At 36.6% G+C, this 19,095-nt stretch overlaps 2 protein-coding genes and 1 long non-coding RNA gene across 6 annotated transcripts; 1 reads left to right on the top strand and 2 right to left on the bottom strand.

The window, feature by feature from the left end:
• The first annotated feature begins 8,533 nt into the window (after positions 1-8,533).
• Positions 8,534-11,591, top strand: LOC113318004. Of its 2 annotated transcripts, XR_003344186.1 has the most exons (5): positions 8,534-8,709; positions 8,839-8,979; positions 10,640-10,736; positions 10,884-11,395; positions 11,487-11,591. It is a non-coding gene; the product is annotated as an uncharacterized LOC113318004 (long non-coding RNA). The 2 variants fall into 2 exon arrangements; XR_003344187.1 differs by lacking the exon at positions 10,640-10,736.
• Positions 11,592-11,718: 127 nt separating this feature from the next.
• LOC113318003 lies at positions 11,719-15,388 on the bottom strand. 2 transcript variants are annotated; one of them, XM_026566133.1, is made up of 3 exons: positions 14,842-15,388; positions 13,556-14,160; positions 11,719-13,289 (listed from the first exon to the last, which is right to left on the bottom strand). In XM_026566133.1, exon 3 carries the CDS (start codon positions 12,742-12,744, stop codon positions 11,998-12,000), a length of 747 nt encoding a protein of 248 aa, XP_026421918.1. In that variant the 5' UTR covers positions 12,745-13,289; positions 13,556-14,160; positions 14,842-15,388; the 3' UTR covers positions 11,719-11,997. The 2 variants fall into 2 exon arrangements, with proteins under 2 accessions (XP_026421918.1, XP_026421919.1); XM_026566134.1 differs by lacking the exons at positions 13,556-14,160; positions 14,842-15,388 and adding an exon at positions 13,441-13,462.
• Positions 15,389-15,525: 137 nt separating this feature from the next.
• LOC113318002 (protein CfxQ homolog) lies at positions 15,526-18,727 on the bottom strand. Of its 2 annotated transcripts, XM_026566130.1 has the most exons (7): positions 18,394-18,722; positions 17,678-17,788; positions 17,486-17,584; positions 17,265-17,375; positions 16,876-17,179; positions 16,555-16,694; positions 15,526-16,437 (listed from the first exon to the last, which is right to left on the bottom strand). In XM_026566130.1, exons 1-7 carry the CDS (start codon positions 18,535-18,537, stop codon positions 15,901-15,903), a joined length of 1,446 nt encoding a protein of 481 aa, XP_026421915.1. In that variant the 5' UTR covers positions 18,538-18,722; the 3' UTR covers positions 15,526-15,900. The 2 variants fall into 2 exon arrangements, with proteins under 2 accessions (XP_026421915.1, XP_026421916.1); XM_026566131.1 differs by lacking the exon at positions 17,265-17,375 and having other exon boundaries at positions 18,394-18,727.
• Between the last annotated feature and the right edge of the window lie 368 nt (positions 18,728-19,095).

Here is a 19,095-nt window from a genome sequence, read left to right on the forward strand (position 1 = left end):
CAACAACAGAATTGCTAGACACGTGAAGTTTTTCTCTTTTACTTAGTTCCAGATCAAAAATATTTAGCTTTCCAACAAGAGTATTTCTGGAAAGTGTTTCAAGGTTATTTCCCTCAACGATGACATGTTTTTTAGAATCGTATCTAGCTGGCAGCGATCTGAGAATTTTCATCACAAGGTCCTTTCCAGGAATAGTCTTACCCAATGCAAAAGATGCATTAAGAATTTTAGACACTTTGTGATTAAACTCATCAAATGAATCTTCATTAGCCATACGAAAGTTTTCGCAATCAGAAATTAAATGGACGGCTATCAACAATTTTATAGTCTTACCTAATGCAAAAGATACATTAACAATTTTATACACTTTGTGATTAAACTTTTGCTTGGTTATTCAGATCTGATGGACCAGAATAATTCCTTATTATTACAATTAAATGGATGGCTGTAATTGAACATACATTTTTCTGTGTCTTCCTGCAAAATTGCAGACGCGTTTTCTATTTCTTATCCTCCACGTGTCTGCCAACTAGGATGTTGTTTTAATATCGTTTTTTTTTGTCGGTACATAAAGAATTATTGTTAAAGAAATTAGATCGTAATAGTTTTATTATCATTGAAGAGCAGCAGCTCAACTATGGTTGGTTGGAAAACCATCGACACCAACCGTAGGTTGTGTTAACAAACCGTAACTTTAAATTGTTAGCCGTAGAAACCAAAAACCATATACATAAGAATTTACGGTTGAAATTTAAAAAATCAATATTTCAACCATAACCTATTTACGGTTCTTCTCGTAAAACAAAATTCCATCCGTAACTGGTTCACGATTGGGTTTTCTCAATTTAACCGGTTACGGTTGGAAGTTTATTAAATACCAACTATAAATGCGTTTTACGGTTGGTTTATATGAAAATATCAACCGTAAATTGCTTTAAATATCTAAAAACTTGATTTTTTTTTTTACTTTCCTTCACTAATTTTGATCAATAAAAAGAGTATTGGAGCTAACTTAGAAGTGTGTCTGATCATTTTCATCCATTGATTCATCATTTTATAAAGTGAATGAAAACCTAGGTTTTCAAAGAAATCACAATTTTTTTCTCTCCACTTTTCTGTCCCTCTAAAACTCACTTTAATATGATTTAGTTTCTCACTAAGTGTAATAGAAACACATGATCTAATCAGTAGCTAATTTCAATTAGATTACTAACTAACTATATAAGGGTTGATTAGCCATTATTAAAAGTATTAAGATAAGGAGCTTTTGAGATTACTATCTAGTGACTCATTTTGTCCTATTATAGTAGACCCTCTGATGGAATTCACATCCCCTATAATAGGATTCCAATACTATGTAGACTTTATAATGATAATTTTTAGATCGGAAAATATTATTGTAAGTTATTGCAGCCTACTAAATTTCGAAAGAACGCGCAATTGGGGGATACTAAAACTAATTGGAGGATAGAGGAAAAGGACAAAAACTGGATTTAAATATCGAATCAGGATCACCCCTTATCTAAGTATTTTATGTAATTCCTAATCTGCCCCTCATTAATCAGGTTTAGTATTTAATTATAATTAGGAAAAAACTTAAGTATTTGTTAAATGATTAGTGTGTATTTTTATTTGTATTTGGGTGAGTGACGTGAGAGTAGAAGCAGGGAAAAAATATTTGAGAGAGAACTTTTTTTGGTGAAAATGGAGAATGATTGTGAAGAGAGAATTGTTGTTCAATCTTTATCTCAATTACAAGCACTCCCAATACTCAGGTAAAGGCGCCAATGTGTTGAAAATTTGATTTTTTTTCTTTGAATCCACCATTGTTGCAGTTGAAATAGCTCGGTGCCGGCATGGAAGTAGTATGAATACAATGCCAGCAGCACCACTAATGGCATTATATTCATACTACGTCCATGCCGGCCAACAATATCCCCCCATTTTGAAAGACAAGCCGGTATTGTATTCAACCATACCGGCATTTGTTAGAAATTTTCATAAATATTTGCTGCTATCCGAGGGGGTCCTGCCGGCTGTGGCGAGACAACGTCTCGTAGAATTTTTTCTAGTTTTGAAATTCAAAAGCTATTCCGTTTTGAATTTTTTCTGGTTTTAATCAGTCCACTGCCGGCACAGTTAGTTAATTCTCGAGCATGCCGGCACTGCTAACGACATAGTATGTTGCTTAAATTTCTTTGTTGGCACATGATGTAAAGTATCCAGAAAATTAATTTTTTTACACTTGACTACCGGCGTTGATAGATTTCTATCGAGCATGACGGCATTTAGTTACGGCATTTAATGTTAGTTACCAAGCATGCCGGCACCATTTTTTGGCATGGTCTTCATCAATTCGACATGGTCTTCATCAATTCGACATGGTCTTCATCAATTCGACATGGTCTTCATCACTTCCGGCGATGTAAAAAAAATCTGACATGGTCTTCATCTATATCGGCATGGTCTTTATCACTTCCGGCATGGTCTTCATCACTTTCGGAATAGTCTTCATCACTTCCGGCATGGTCTTCATCACTACCGGCATGGTCTTTATCACTTTCAAATGTAAAAAAAAAATCGTTTTCAAAGTGAGGAGCCGGCAGAGAAGGAGAAGAGAATTTGAAAGGGAGTGGGGAAAATTTAGAATTTGAAAGGGAGTGGGGAATATTTAGGTTTCAAAGCCTTAATCCTAAAAGAGATTAATAAGAGGTGAAGATGGAAATGGGGGATATGATTTTGTTTTTTGATTTTAAGTTTGTGAAAAATATTAGAACCCCCTACTATATGGGTTCAGTATTTTTAAGCCCCACCAAATGGATCATACATTGTCAATTCCATACTTTCGTAAAATGATATTACTAGGCCCAAAATATCAAGTTTTCTTCAGATCTGGCCCATAATTAATTATTATGAATTTTGATAACGACAATACTACCCTTCACTATATATACAAGAGGAATCTCAGTAGATATTTTCATTTCCCATTTCTCTTTCTCTCTCTGCTCTTGCGATTTTAGATCTGTGAAGAAGAAGACGAGACGATTTGATAGATTTTGCAGGTAATCATCAGTTAATCTACTAATACGAATCAGTCTTTGTATCGATTTAATAGATTTTGAATTGAATCTAACTTTCAGTCGATTCGAAGCAGCAAAAATCATTTCCGATTAGGTTTTATTTAATAGTTGATCTGCAGCTTCAATACAAATTCATCAACAAGCTAAGTATACAGGTAAGTATCCTCCTATCTTCTGATGATGCTTCGATTGAGAGTTTTTAGTTGATTTAACTCAGATTTTTTCCTTCAGAAAAGTATATTAGGATTTTATAAACCTAAATCTTTAGATGCTTCACAATTATCTTATATAAATCGAAATCAGAGATTAGATTTACAATCATCTTCTTAATTTGGTTGTTTTAATGTAAATTTTTTCAAAAAATTTGAACAAAATTCTTGGATCTGTTCTTCGTTAAAATCGTTGTATGTATCTATATCTAGTTTCGATCTGTCTGTTGTTGTGAGTAGGTTTTTGATTATTCATCTACTGGTGATGCTTGGATAGGTGGTAATTCAGTTTGAATTTGTTTGGAGTGGATGTTGACAGGCAAGATTGAGATGCTTGTGGTTGACTATGCTGAATTTCAGGCATTAAAATTAAAGGTGGTTGCAATTGAAGCTGTAGAATGGACTTAGTTTCAACTGAAAATAGGAATTTTCAAGGCTTGCTCAAGTCAAAGGCAAGTTCTTTCTTGCTTTTATCATGTACTACTGTTAGTGTGGAAGCTTCAATTGTTCTTTCTTTAAAAAAATTTAGGTCAGGAAGTGGAGATTTTAGGTTAAATTCGTATTAAGTATTATTTCCTGGCACCTGAAAAGTTAGTTACTGATTGATTCTTAAACTGAGATCCAACCATCGGATCTTTGTGAGTTTTGAATATGTTATACGTTACTGTGTTTTCACAACTCGACCAAAAATTCAGAAGGATCAGACCAGGAGACGCCACTTAAACGCCTGTGTTTCAGAGACTGTTTCTGTAGGTTTTTTGTAATTCAACAGTTCTGAAAACCTGAAATTATTTATTTATTCTACATAGAATTCTTTGAAATTTTAATGGAAGTAACCCATTTAGGTGAAGAGCTTTATGTAAAAATTTCACTTGAATTGGAGTTTCAGAAGTACTCCAACCAACTGACTTTGTCAGATGTGTCCGTAGGAATCCAGACTGAGAAGAACATAGAGAATCAGTTATAATTAAAGTTCTAACCGTTACGTTTCTGTGAAATTTTGGAAAAATGTATGTGTTATATCCATGTATATGTGGTAGAAATTTCTTTGGGATCAGGTTAGTGTTCATAAGGAATGTGATATGTCCAGTTATGGTGTTTGGTGTAAAAAACTGATGGGATTGTTCTAAACTGTTGTGTGCCATAGCATGTATTTTGCAAATTTTGTTTTACTTGTGAAAATGAATGTTGCATCGAAGTGCAGGTGTAACTTTTGGTTGTTGGGAAACAACGTTCAGATGAGGTTTTTGCTGCTTAAAAACTGTTTGCTTATGCAAAGTTTTTCAGTATTTTGGTTGAATAGGAGGATTTGTATCGCATAGGAGATAAGAACGGTTTAACATACTATGATTTCCTGTATGTTTTGGTTATAATAATGTTACAGTAACATAGGATGTAACTAGTTGAAACATATGCAAATTTTTTTACATTTAAAGCTTTTGGTGACTGCATATTGAACACGACCTTGAACGCTTGTGTCTGTGTAGCTGTTGAAGTAATTCATGGTGATGTTATGTTAATTTCAGAGAGGATGTTTTTATTTGGACCTAGTGGTGGTATTCACATGGTAATACAAGATAGGGAGAGAACTAGTGTTAATGTTTATGGTGTTTATGGTGTAAGTTATGTCTCATTAAGCTTATAGAGCTTCCCAAGGTTAATAATTCTGCGATAACTAAGCCTGGTCATGCATGTATTTCTTATTCTTCATTGGGATTAGCTCTGTAACCCTTAATATGCGGATGTTTAACTCCTAGTACATAAGTCATATGAATGTGTAACTTCTAGTTACACATGCATATAGCATGTGTAACTCTTAGTTACACATATGAAACTTGTTTTACAGTGTGGTAGTTAAGAGTCAAGATATTACATGCGTGGCTTCATAGTTTGTTGTTGACTATGATGAATTTCAGACAGTGAAACAGATGGTGGTTGCAATTGAAGCTGCAGAACGGACTTGGTGGTGAGCTTAGAGCTTGTTGTTTATGGACGGGAAACTATGCAGAGACTTTTTGCTTCTAACATCCTTGTCTCTGGGATGCAAGGTCTCGGTGCAAAAATTGGTGAGTTTTACTACTCTCTTGTCGAGTTTGATTCAGAATTTTGTAGTTAGGGTTTCAGTATGTAGCTATTGAATTCTTCCGATAGATCTTGTTATTGTTGTACCCGAGCTGGTTCTGAGATAATTATGTGTAAATTTATACTTGGATCCTTGATTATGCTGTGTAAATTGCCCTAGGGATCTGATCTAGTTGTTTACAATTCTGATTGGTTGAGTGTTATGACTCTTATGGAGGTTTTCGATCATTGAATACAGTGATACATCAATTTTATGCATTTTTTGTCGATAAATAGAAATAATACTTGTATTTTTTCGTGAGTTGGTTCTAAGATATTAGTAACATATTTGTTAACCGTGTATAGAGAAATGATTTGTTACCTCTGCATGCATTTTTATGTGTACTAGCTGATTATACATGCTTGTTTTATGAGTGTTTAGCTGATTATGCATTTTTCTTGAAGATGTCTACTCTATTATAAGTATGTTGGACTATTTTGTTACTCATTTCGTGGCACATCGAATGGCTTTCTTTATCTTATTATGACAAAATAATTGGATGTATAACTTCTAGTTACACATGGTGGGATATAAAGTCCATGTTCTATATAAATGCATGGTATTTACCTGCCTGCTGCAGTTGTTTTTCCATGAGTTCTGGTAGCCGTTCAGTGAAGAGTTGGTGGAGTACCATGCTAAGATATGTTCATTTGAAGTATTAATTAGAAGTATCATTTACCATGCAAATCCAATATTGTTTGTTCCAGCTGTGATTGTTCGTAAAATTGATTCAAGTAATAATATGACATAGAAATTTAGGTATGGCAGTACATAAGAGGGGATATTAAAGTTAAAATGTTTGAATAACTACGGAAACTCAATGGAAATTGTTTTTTTTTTCAGGTGAGATAAGTACATGTGTAACTTCTGATTACACACGTTAAATAACATGTGCAACTCCTACATACACAACCTAATTGCATGTGTAATTTATGAGAAATTTTTGTGGTGAATTATGTTTTTATCTGTTTTTGTATGAGTCTTTTTTTATGGTCGATGTGAATGTTGTTGCTGCCAGTGTAATTCTCAGTTATAACTCCCAGTTACACTAGAAGGATGCATGTGTAATTTCGAATTACACATGGATTTTGTATGCATCTCAGATGATTACACATGCTTGTTTAAGGGTGTTTTGACTGTGGTATTTCAATGTTTCTATGGAAGTAATTTCTGAATAATTGTAACCTTTTATATATCAATTGATGTTTATGCAGGTCTCGATGTTGTTTGCGCACACTGGCAAGACACTAGCTTACCACGAGAACCAAGAACATTTATCAAAGCTCTGGGATATTCTTGCAGTTTATGGCTGGATAGATAAGGATGTTGGCCACTGCCCAGGTGAGAAGTGATGATTTTTAGGTCTTTTATAGTTGAAAATGTGTGCTTTATATGGATGTGTAAATCTCAGTTACACAAGTCAGGTGCATTTGTAACTCTCAATTACACATGCTATATGCATATGTAACTCCTAGTTACACATACTATATGCATGTAACTCCTCTTTACACTAGACAGATGCACATGTAACTCCTAGTTACACATGCTAAAATGAACAAACTTGCAACCAAAAAATTCCACATGCTAGGTATCCAAGTCATATGCATGTACAACTGTCAATTACACATGACAGATGCATGTGTAGCTCCCAGTTACATATGCTAAGATAGGTTATCATGTGTCTTTTCTGTCGTCTTTGTTCTATAATCTTTCCTTACAATTGTTATATAATATTGTTATTTTTGTTTTTTGTTCATCCAACCTGATCTATGGATGTTTATTTCGTTGCAGATATGCAAGCATTTTGGAGGGAGGAAGACAAGAAGGAAAGGCAAATATTTAAACTTCATAAAAGCACAAATCAGACGTCAGACGCAAGTGTAACTCTCAGTTACACTAGATAGATGCATATGTAACTCTCAATTATACTAGACAGATGCGTGTGTAACTTCTAGTTATACATGCTAAGAAATTATTGTAAATGAATATTAAAGTAATACATGTATTTTTTTTGTATGTGTTCTTTTTGATGTCTATTTTTTTGATGTGTAACTTTGTATTACACATGTCATAAGGATGTGTAACTTCAGGATACACATGCCATATGTATGTGTAACTTCTGTTTACACATTCACACTGTATTTTAACAACTTTGGGCCTAGATTTAAAAAATTTGGGCTTAAATTTAAATTTTATTTAATTTGGGGCTTGACAATATATAAAACGGCATGGATGTCTTTTAATAACTCGGGGCCTAGATTTAAACTTCTTTTAATTAAGGGCCTCATATTATGGGTTATCTATGGGTTGAGCCTTAGCCTAATTTCCCCTTTAAGTTTTTAGATTTTTATTTTGGGGGAAGGGTATTTTAGTATATTTGCCCCCCAAAAACACCCCTTAGCAAAAATTATTGGTTGGGGAAGGTAATTTATATCCCCTAATTAATATAAATATCCCTCAATCGCGCATTCTTTCGAAAGCCTGCTCCAGGCTTTTCGACGAAACAATAAGACTTTTCTATTCAAACAACGAAATCCTCAGACAGCCACAAAGCTCGAAAATGTACATCCTGGGACGAGGTCCATTTATAGGTGAGCAATTTATTTTATTTTTTTGATACGCAAAAATCGGACCTAGGCTCCTATTTGAACCCAGCCAGTTAGACTGGCCCCACTGCCAGACACAACACCGCTCAACCCACTATACAACTAATCTACTACAAACCTTTACGACGGCGGGGATTGAACGAATCTCTGACTTTCTCCTTATTGGAATTGATGGGATACCACTGAGCTATGCTCTTGGACCCTTATACGTGAGCAATTGATCGAGTGTATTTTGACACCGGCTCATTATGGTACACTATCAAATTGCTTAACAAAACCTAACGCCAACGCACATGAGAACGCAACCGCTATGCTACCATGAGGAAAATGAGCTAAAATACAAAAGATGTTGAAAGAAATTGCAATTCCACCAGTCAAAGTGAGACAACAGATGTACACCGTGGCACACTTTCCTGTACCAACTCCCAAGTTCCCAAATTCCCAATCTGACCGCTCCGCTTCCCTATAACTCTCAACACTTTTCTTCTCCTTCTTCTCTCGCTTCCCCTCGTCGTTTTCCAACACAAAACCATTTTATTCTCTCACCATGGAGTTTGTTCTTCCAGCTTCAAGTCCGTAGTATTACCTTTGGCTTTTGTTTCACACTTATTTCTCTTCATTTACACTAAATCAAATCCATTTGATTGTTTGGGAATCAGGAAGGTTTCTTTCAACAACAATGGTGATTTTAGGTAATCACGACAAGCCCCTTTCATCATTTTTAGTAGGTGATAACATTGATCTTCTGATTCAAATACTGTTGCGATTAAACTAATGTTTTTTTGTTTTTAAATTCTTGTTTGTTTTTGGTGATACCGCAGCATCTGTTCCTGGAAACCAAAAATCAATGTTAAGGAATAGCAGAATCAATCTCATTCCAAGGGCGTTGAGGAAGGAAAAGTATCAATAGAGGATGGCAAGCAGTGTAACAATGAAACAAACAAAGAGGCGGCAATACCTAGGTGAGAAGAGAAGTGTTGAATCCTTTCAGAATCATTTTTGCACATCTAGTCTATTACTATATATACTGAAGTTCCTTTCAGTTTATCTCCAAAATCCTTTCAGGATCATTTTGCACATCAGTTAGAGTTATTTTTTTATTTTTTTTTGGTAATGCCATGAAATGAAACACATCCTAAATCCTTTAAAGGTTCAAATATCTTTTCAGAAGTATTTCTTCGGTTTCGGTTTTTACAACATATTCTATTATGTGTAATGCATTGTAGCAGGAGTTGTGCTTTGATCAGAAAACACTAGCAAACTCAAGCGGTCATGCATGACTTAGCTAGGGTTTAGCTTCAGTTTAAAAGAGGACAGTAGTTCCCTGGGATGTTGTTCTGTGTGATCATCATCATCGCCTGTTTAAGATGCATCGCAAGCACGTAGTTATTCTAGTTCGTTCAACTTCTGTTCAAATTCTCCAACTCTTTGTTCATGCCACTGCATTGTTCAAGTAATATAGGAATAAATATGCAGTAAAGTAAATAGCCCTTGCATCAATTCTCATACTGATCCGGTACAAGCTGATTTTTGCCCTCAACAGCCCTTGCATCAACTCTTTGTTTTTGTGCACATCCAGCTATAGATGCTCCGATACGAGCTGATTTTTGCCTTCAACAGAACGTTTCTATATTTGCTGTTATTTTCTTGTCCTAAAGTTGAATAGAAAAATGCGCCACTGGTTACCTGATGAATGATGTCATGCGTCTAGCGTCTGTTTCGAGTTTTACACCCCACACCGGACTCATGTTTTTATTTTGCCATGGCCACGGGGCTTTAGATTTCAAAGACATTTCCTTAAAATAAATAGATTTTCTGTCAGTCGTGTTTTCCTTTAAATACTCTAAAAGTGTAGTAGAGCACTCGCTATCTGCCCTATTAGTAAGACGTGTAGAGTATTTATCGCAAGACGTGACTGACCGAAGACCTCTTCAGTAGACTCGCATCTCTCAAATCCTAGACGCTTCCTTTTGTTAAAACAACAAACACCACCACCACCACCACCACCCCGGCTCTTTCTTCTAAGGTTGTAAAAACAACACAACACATTTTGAACGGAAAAACAAATTCAATCATTTAGAAGCAGTTGATGAAATGAAATTTGATATCGATGTCATAGATAATTCAGGTACAGTTGATCTCCTCCCCCAATTACTATACCTGAATCATCTTTGACATCAATATCAACTTTCATTTCCTCAATTGCTTCTACATTGTATGGTTGAATTTGTTTTTCCGTTTAAAATGTGTTGGTGTTTAGGACTACTTGGAACTGAAATTCTTAGGTTTATCAGGTGATGTATTGGTCATGTTTAGGAGTTCTCTATAATGATTATTACAACCTTACAACGGTCTTCAACAATGTTCCTTTTTCTTAAGGGTGTTTTGGGTGTTTTGAAATTGGATAGTATGTAAATGTTGACACAGACATTGCCAATTGGCTAATTGTACATTGTTAGTGTGAACAGTCCACATGAGTGTGTGCCCACTTTTGTTAATAATGGCTTTTGAAACTTTAGTGCAAATGAATTTAAAGTTGATAAGCTTTAAACTGGGTAAATTGCTCCCACTGATGATATTTAAAATTTCGCATCGAAAATGAGATGGGTGATTCAATTGTAGGTCTACGGCTAACACATGACTTGGTGGGTTAATGTACTTCAACTGTAAGATGTTGGCGACGTGTGTTTATGACACTCCCTGTTCATAATGACTTCCTGTGAGTTTATGACCACTCCCTGTTCATAATGACTTCCTGAGCTTTAGTACTAATTGAAGTTAAAGTTGATATTGCTAAAATCGTTAAGTACGAGTGTGGCTGAAAGTTGATATTGCTAAAATCGTTAAGTTGTAATCCAAATTTCAGATTCTGACGGCATTTGCAAAGGCCTTCCACGCATTGCAGCCACTGAAAGTTCCTGGTTTCAGTTTCGCGTGGCTGGAGCTGGCGAGTCACAGGAGTTTTATCATTTATACCAAAATTGTTTTAGGGTAATTCTCAGAAGACTTCACCCCATGTCCAGCGCTTGCTTGTAGATTTGTTTAAGTTTGTGGAGCCGTACTCGCGAAACGCTGGAAAAGCTCAGCTTGTTGAACCTGTTCATTTCCTCTATAAAGGCACTTTGCGTGCTCTTCTGATAAAATGCCCAAGTTGGATTATGCTGGTTCGATTCCAAGAGATTATCATGAAACTGATTGTTGTAATGTCTTGTCTCTATGCATAGCCAACTCTGGTTGTCATTGTAACCTAGTAACAAGACAGTGTTTTACTAAACCTCTGGGGCATGTTAAGCGAAATTAAGGTGTCATAGTCTTTGATCCGGCTGAATCCAATAACTACACAATCGTTCTGCCTCGTGCGTACACTGGTTCTCCAAGGTTGGACATATTTTCTTCTGCAATTGGCAAGTGGGTTAGGCACAAATTTGTGCATGGAAATTGAATTAACTGACTTGAGCACCTTTTGCAGATTCGACTGTATATCAACTCTGAAAAGGTGCCATGTGCAGTTCGACCTGAAATCACTAAAAGTGTCAGATCAAGTCATGAAAATCCTATCCGAGGCCGGTGGTCGAAGTGGGTTCATTAGACATTCCAGAGAGTATTATCTTCTCGCAGGTAGAAGTTTTGGAATTCAAAGCACTCCATCGGACTAAAAAATATGAATGAACTACTAAGAACTGCTAGAATCAAAAATATTACACTGCACATCTGAAATTATGAACGCAACAGAGACTGCATTATCAATTCAACATTTGGAAACCAGTACTCAAGTGCATCCGCAAAATTATTACATTACATGGATAATGAAAATCAAAAAGAAGAAAAGAAGTGATTCCGCAATCGGCACTAACTAGTAGCAGTCTTCAGCGCTTGATCATATTACACTGCACATCTGAAATTATCAATGCAGGTGACAGACTGCATTTCAAATTCAACATTATGAAACTAGTAGTCAGCAGCAGTAGCTAGTCTTTTGTTCAGCAGCAGTTAATCATCATATTAGTAAAGCTGCCTGCATAATTACTCAACGCCTGGAACTCGAAGTCGATCACGTCAGGAAAAGGCTCAAACATAATACCACCATCAGTACTAGTATTAGTTAGTCCAGGAAGATTAAGCCATTGATTAACATCATAATCAAACTCCTTCTCCAAAGCAGAACTGTAATTAGGAAAACCCGTAGATGATGAAGGTTCAAGTGGAGGAGAGGGGAATTCATTCATCATAACCATATCATCTTCATTACAACCCTTTGCCACAGATTTGTTCTTCTCCATCATCAACTTATCTATTCTCTCTGAAATCATACCCAACATGGGCTCCAAATTCCTCTCAATCTCTTCAACAGATAAATTATTCAACTTCTGATCAATGAATTTATCTTGTTGATTCTCTTCTTTAACATCACCATTGCTGAATTTCCTCATCTTGTTATCATTAGTACATTCAGAATCACCCCCTTTTCTTTTCCCTGCTGTTTTTGGATCATAATTTATGTAATCCCTGACAATCTCTCGACGCTGATTAGGGTTTTCTGGTAGTATCCTAACCAATCCATCCTTATTGAACTCAGATTTAACATACAATAAACCCCTAAGATCACATAAAGTTGTTAATTCATGAAACATCTTCTCTAAAGTCTGCATTCTGTCCTTAAAAGTCTTTTTTTTCTTACGTTTACGTTTATCCTTGCAACAAGAAGATGATTCTACCTTGAACGCCATTCTGAATATATTTTTTTGTTTCACAGAGCGTTGTTGAAGATGAACAGAAAAAAGCAAGAGTTTTTTAGCCAACTACAGAGTGTTGCTGAATGATCATGAACAGAGGTTGGACACTTATAAAGCTGGGAAACTTAACCCCCAAGTGTTTCCAGCTTCCAAAAATAAATCCGGCCTTAGTTGTAATTTCTTGGTAGTCTGGTTTCCATAAACAGGTCGGCGACCATGGTCAAAACGTGTTGACCGTTTATTTTTGTAATAATTTTCTGTGTAATATAATTATGACACTGAAGAAAAAGATGACCAACACAAAGAACATTTCCAACAAGAACCATGAGCTTCATTATCAGTGTTCGAAGCAGTAATACGAGTAGCCGCAGGCGCTGTTTACATTGGCCAAGACGAAGAAGTTCGCTCTGGTTCTTCTTTATTAGGTGCATAAGGATGGTACCTAATCGCACTTTGCAGCGAGTTTGAAGTGTAACGCTACTATGAACCCGTTGTTGTTCGCGGGAACACAAACCCGGTGCTGGTGTCACAAACAGAAACTGCAAACATAAACAAAAGATTAAGAAGTCAGGATTTTTGTTCTCAAGTGACAGGTTATAATATTCGATGTAATTGCTAATTGAAACACTACATAATTTATCTATTCTTCTATCCTACTACTTAGGGAAAAGACAGCTAAAGGAGCTTTACCATCAGACTATCTCAATTTTTTTCTTAAAATCAGGAGACTCAGCAAGCATCTTATAAGTTAACAGCCGTTGCAGGCCAAATCACCTGTGAAATACACAATGCTTTAAGAAATTACCTACAGAATGAGAATGCTAATTATGCAGCAACAGCTTCATGGAGTTGACGGTGCTCGTCATCATCTGAACAATCCTTATGTCTTCTCTTCTACCACCCTCATCATCATTGTTCATGTCGCTGCTGCTTCTCCTCCTACTTGTCCTTTTCTTCGACCTACTTGGCTTCTTCCTCTCTTCCTCCACATTTTCATCTGAGTCGACTTTTTTTCTTAATTCCCTTGCTTGCAGCAACTTTCATCTCCATCTCTGAATCAACATCAGAATCCAAACTCTAACTCTCTTCAGAACTCTGCTCGGATAACTCCTTCGCCCCATTCGCCTTAAATTTATCCAAGAACCAAGACCAGCCTGAAAACCAACACTGCCACATTTCTTACAAGAACCACGAGCTTCATCATCAGCGTTCCGACCAGTAATACAAGCAGCTGCAGGGGCTGTTGACATTGGCTGAGATAAAGATGTTGCTTTGGTTCATCTTTATTAGCTGCAATAGGAACGTGCCAAATCACAATTTTGCCAAATATGATGAGTTTGAGGTGCAGCACTATTATGAACCCAGTTGTTTGCCCTTTCCTGCTGGCGCTGGCATTTTCACAAACAAAAACTACAGACATAAACAAAAGAGTAAGAAGTTGAGATTTTTGTTCTCAAATGATGGGGCATAAATGTTATGATTTTCAATTTATTTACTGATCCGAACACTACGTATTTTACCTATTCTTATTCTTCTCCTATCAGACTTGATCAGTTTAGGGAAAAGACAACTAAAGGAGCTCCTCCTACGTATTTTGTCTTTATTGAGAGGAACTCCTCCCTTCCTTCTTTTGGTGGTAGTCTGACTACTGTTTGGATATGGTTAGCAAGCTGTAAGCTGTAATTTCATTTTTGAATAACGCAACTTAGAAAATTTGCTATGTCCGGGATTGCACAAGTTAACCACGGATTTACCTAAAGGATGGGTCTGCACAATATGAATTTAAAACATTCATGAAGCATCTGATTGAGTCGAATCACTTGTTTCATCATCTTCCAGTGAGCAACGAAATGCAATTTCCGCCTCAAAACTTCATCAATTGGGAAATTTTCAGTTACTAATTTAGTTTTTTGGTTTAATCAAAGATCAAATTCCAAGACCATTTCATCTCAGGTTTACAATCTTTCAATATATGTACTAAATCACATTTTGAAGTCAATCTAGCAGCTAGACTAACTATGAACCCTAAAAATAACAAAATCTCAGTACCCCTTTTCACATAAATCACCACAACAACAAAAATCCACTTACTTGATAACACCCCAACAATCATCCTGCTATTGTTTTGGATGAGCTTCAGCTTTGTTACCTTCTTCCTCTTCTTCTTCTCCTCCTCTGCTCTCCGCATCCTCTTCACAGCTCATCTCTTCATCTTCATCTCTCTCTCTCTCTCTCTCAAGAACTTGAACCATGAGCAGCCCCAGTACTTCCTTCATCTCTAGTAAAACAGCCGTACTCCTTTTGAAGATCAAGTATACTCCGTAAATAAGCTGCATAATGAGGGTCAGAATCAGGTTCAGATTCTACTACTCGATTAATATCTTCTGATCCCCTTGTATCCTCTGGATAAGCCAAGTGATATTCAATTCTTTCTCCTAAAACTTGTTCCTTCATTTCTTCAGTAAGCTCAACCCGAACCCTCTTTTTTGAAGACATTTTTTTTCTCTAAGTTTTTGTTCTGTGCCCAACATCCCCTTTTTGTTGCTAAACCGGTGTACCTATCCCCCTCATCATTAAACCGGTGTATTGCTGCACTAAGGGGTTGTGTCGGCCTGTCAGGGCGTATAGGAGACTTAAAATGTGTCTAATTAAACAGTAACATTTTAAAACAGCAAATGAGCAACTCTGGTGCTGCAAATGAGCAACAGACCGCTGATCTGAAGCAAAAGGGAAGACATGCAAATTGAAAAAGAAAACTTAAGCTGTTCTTGTTGCAATTTCACTTCATTATTTATATCTGTTCAAGGTGTACAGAAATGAAATCCACCCCAAAATAAAGAAATAAACACTATTAAAAAAAAGAACTTGTAACTTCTTCTAATTCCGCAAAAGAATTTCATGACCTGTTTAGAACATGCTCAACTATTTTCAAATCAACATAGACAGAGAGAAACAGATTGAATACAATCATTTGCACCAATAATATACACAACAGTTTTTACCTTGAAAACTATCTGCATTTTCTTCCACTCAATCCATCCTTGTAACTTTACTAAGTTTCGCTATAAATGGCTGCTAGAATAGTTTAGAACACGCTTGCTTCATGGCCGGCTAACTAACTGAACAGATAGTAGTAAATGTGTTACTTTCTCACTGCGTAAGTGATTTAAGACCTGCTTCTAGATCTTCCAAGGTAATTGTGACAAGATCATCACTATCTGTACATTCAAAATCAAGTCTGAGATCCAAATTTTCCCTCGCATTCACAAGCATTGGATCCACTATACCTCCATTCATTTCTTTCCGTTGTTTTTCAGTTGTTCCTTTCTCTATCAGTTTTGCAACGGCTTCCACGGTACACGAGGAGTGCAACTTGAACCCGTAGAGTAAACTGACTATATCTTGATTATTCATCTTGAGATGGACAATTTGCGCTAGCTCTTCAGAGTTAAAATCATCAAAGACAAAGAACTTTGTCACTCTTCTGGAGAAACCTTCATTAGATGTGATTACACGCTTCATTGGCTCACTGTATCCTGCGAAAATGACGACGATTTTCCCAGCATCCATGACGGACATGATCTCTTCTAAGGCTTCTAACCCGTAATCCTTGTCGTCTGACTTTTGCATCGGTATTAATCTGTAGGCCTCATCCACAAAGAGAATTCCTCCCTCAGCTTCTTTTATCTGCCAACAGTATTCTCATTTGGTAAGAGTAGGCTACATGTTTTCAATCAGTTTTTAATGGGGCTAAACAACAGCTTAAATGGGACAACAAGTAATATGGTTTTTCCAATGACATACCTTTTTCCTCGTTTTTGGCCCTGTGTGACCAACAAATTCCCCTACTAAATCGGTTCGTTGAACTTCTGTTACCTTGTCAGTAGGTATAATTCCAACCATATGCAGTAGTTTCCCGAGAATTCGAGCTACCATAGTTTTTCCTGTTCAGTGTAATATGCACCATCAGTTTTGTAATAATATAACTCGTGTACTTCTATGAATTGTCAACGAAAAGGGTCATTAGTTGCAAAGTTTTGTTATACTACTAATCGATTCTGCGTTTTCAGTACAGCTCAGGCAGATTCTGTACAGATATTGTCAATGTCAATTGTCGAAGGTTACCTGTTCCTGGGTTTCCAAGGAATGCCATATGGGGAGACCTTCTAGAAGCAACTTTGAGCCCTAGAGCCCTGCGCTTTTCATCCAAGAGCATCCCTTTGGCCCATTTCCTCAGTTGAAGTTTGAGTTCGTGCAACCCTACAATGTTAGATATTGCATCTTCAAGCTGAGCCATTTTAGCCTTGGTTTCAGTGCATGCCTCAATTGCTCTGCGCTTCCTCTGCTCCTCAAGATGCCAATTAAGCAGTTCACGTAACTTCTCATTCCCGGGGCCTTGAGAGAGATGGTTTAGAGGAGTCATTCCATCCTATAAGCAATCGACAGATGAATAAGTTTCCCAGATCATCACAATAGGTAACCAAAAGCAAAACACGACCCAGAATTGAGCTTACATTGTCTTTCACACTACAATCAGCATTGTACTCTAGCAGAGTCTTAACGGTTAAGCAATCTTCTGCTCGAAGGGAGTACCATACTGCAAGATGCAATGGGGTCATCCCATTCTGAATGAAATAAGACCCAAACAGAAGAGCTTAATAACAACCCCTTTCCAAGACATCGTCTCCATTCAAATTTCAACTGAATAATTAATTTTGAAAACAAGGAGACTCACATTAGCTTTAGATTCCACTAAAGCACCATGATCAAGAAGCACCCTTGCTGCTTCACTGGAGCCATTCTTCGCTGCCATATGGAGTGGGGTTTCTCCATACTGCAAAAGGAAAAACCAAATGCCGATCAGGATCAATTAGAAACGAACTGACTAATTCCTCAACAAATTGCGAAAGTGTTCCATAGCACCCACCATGTTCCTTGCTTCCAATTCGACTTTTTCTGATCCTCGCCAGTTAAGCAAAAACTTGACTATATCTACTTTATTCCCTGCGGATGCAACGTGAAGGGGAGTTTGTGCCATCTGCATTTGATGAGTAGAAAGACGGATCACGGATGGTTTCAAGGAAGAAACAAGTAATTCACTACCATGAACCGGATGCTCCAAACAAATGGGCAATAAAATACAATCCTTGAGACAAATTCTCCAGGAATAAAGTATCCAATTTTCAGGCTTTAACCCCACTAATACACGCAATGAAATTAAAAAAAGAAAGGAAATACAATTAGACAAATGAATCATTTTTAATTAACTGACAGCATAGAAGAGAAGAATGCAGTCAGTGTCTGTGTGTGTGTGCACAGATCAAAGTAATCAGCAAAAGAATTGCAAGCCCTTTAAATTGAAATAAAATAAATCAAAATTCAAACCAAACCCATCATCAAGAACAATCAAAATTACAAATTTTGGGTTTCCAGAATGAATTAATTGTACAGATCCACTGAAGAAACCCTTGCAAGAACAAAAGTGTGAAAGATGGGTTCTTTTTTTCTTTACACCTTCAAAGATAATAACATATGAAATCAATCTAAGAAATGAAAACCCATTCAAGAGAAATTATCAATAAATGAAACCCCCACACCCCAACCCCCAAATATGAAAGAGGTAAATGTAAATGAAGAACTTACAACAGCATTTCTTTCATTAAGCAGAGATGGATTTTCTTGTAATTTTTTTTGAAGGGCAGATAGATCTCCTGATTGAGCACAGCTATGAATGGTGATGACATTAGGTTTGTTAGACCTTGACCTTTGATCTTGATTCACCGGCATTTTTTCCTCTCTTCTTCTTCTTCTTCTTCTTCTTCTTCTTTTTTTTTTTCCTTTCTCGTAGAACCAGAGAAGAAGAGAGAGAGGGGAGTAAGAGAGAGTTGTTTGTATTGGATGGTGTGTGTTTTTGGAAGGTTTTTTGATGTTTCTTAGAAATTCTCGGTCAAGTTGGGTCTCGCGTCGTCATTTGCAGTCACTCATATCAATTTCGTCATTTGCAGTCACTCATATCAATTTTCTTTTCTTTTCTAACATCATTTGTCAAAAGGTACCAACAGTCTTGGACGGTGCTGCCTTGGAAGGTCTTATTGGTCCTTTTTCCTAGGGCAATCTTTTTTCTTCTTTATTCTTGCAGAAATTGCTTACTGGTTGCATAAAGCTGGCAAAAATAATCGAAAACAAACTATTTGCTGGTCACTCACTGATTTGGTGATGGTGGTGTAGTATGTTTTCATCCATAAACCACCAACAGCTTTAGACGGTGCTGCCTTGAAGGGCTTATTGGTTCTCTTTTTAGGGTTTCTTTTTTTTGAAACCCTTTATTCGCTATTGGGGTGTAGA

The sequence above is a fragment of the Papaver somniferum genome, chromosome 10 (genome assembly GCF_003573695.1).
Source record: "Papaver somniferum cultivar HN1 chromosome 10, ASM357369v1, whole genome shotgun sequence".
In the NCBI taxonomy this organism is placed as follows: domain Eukaryota; kingdom Viridiplantae; phylum Streptophyta; class Magnoliopsida; order Ranunculales; family Papaveraceae; genus Papaver; species Papaver somniferum.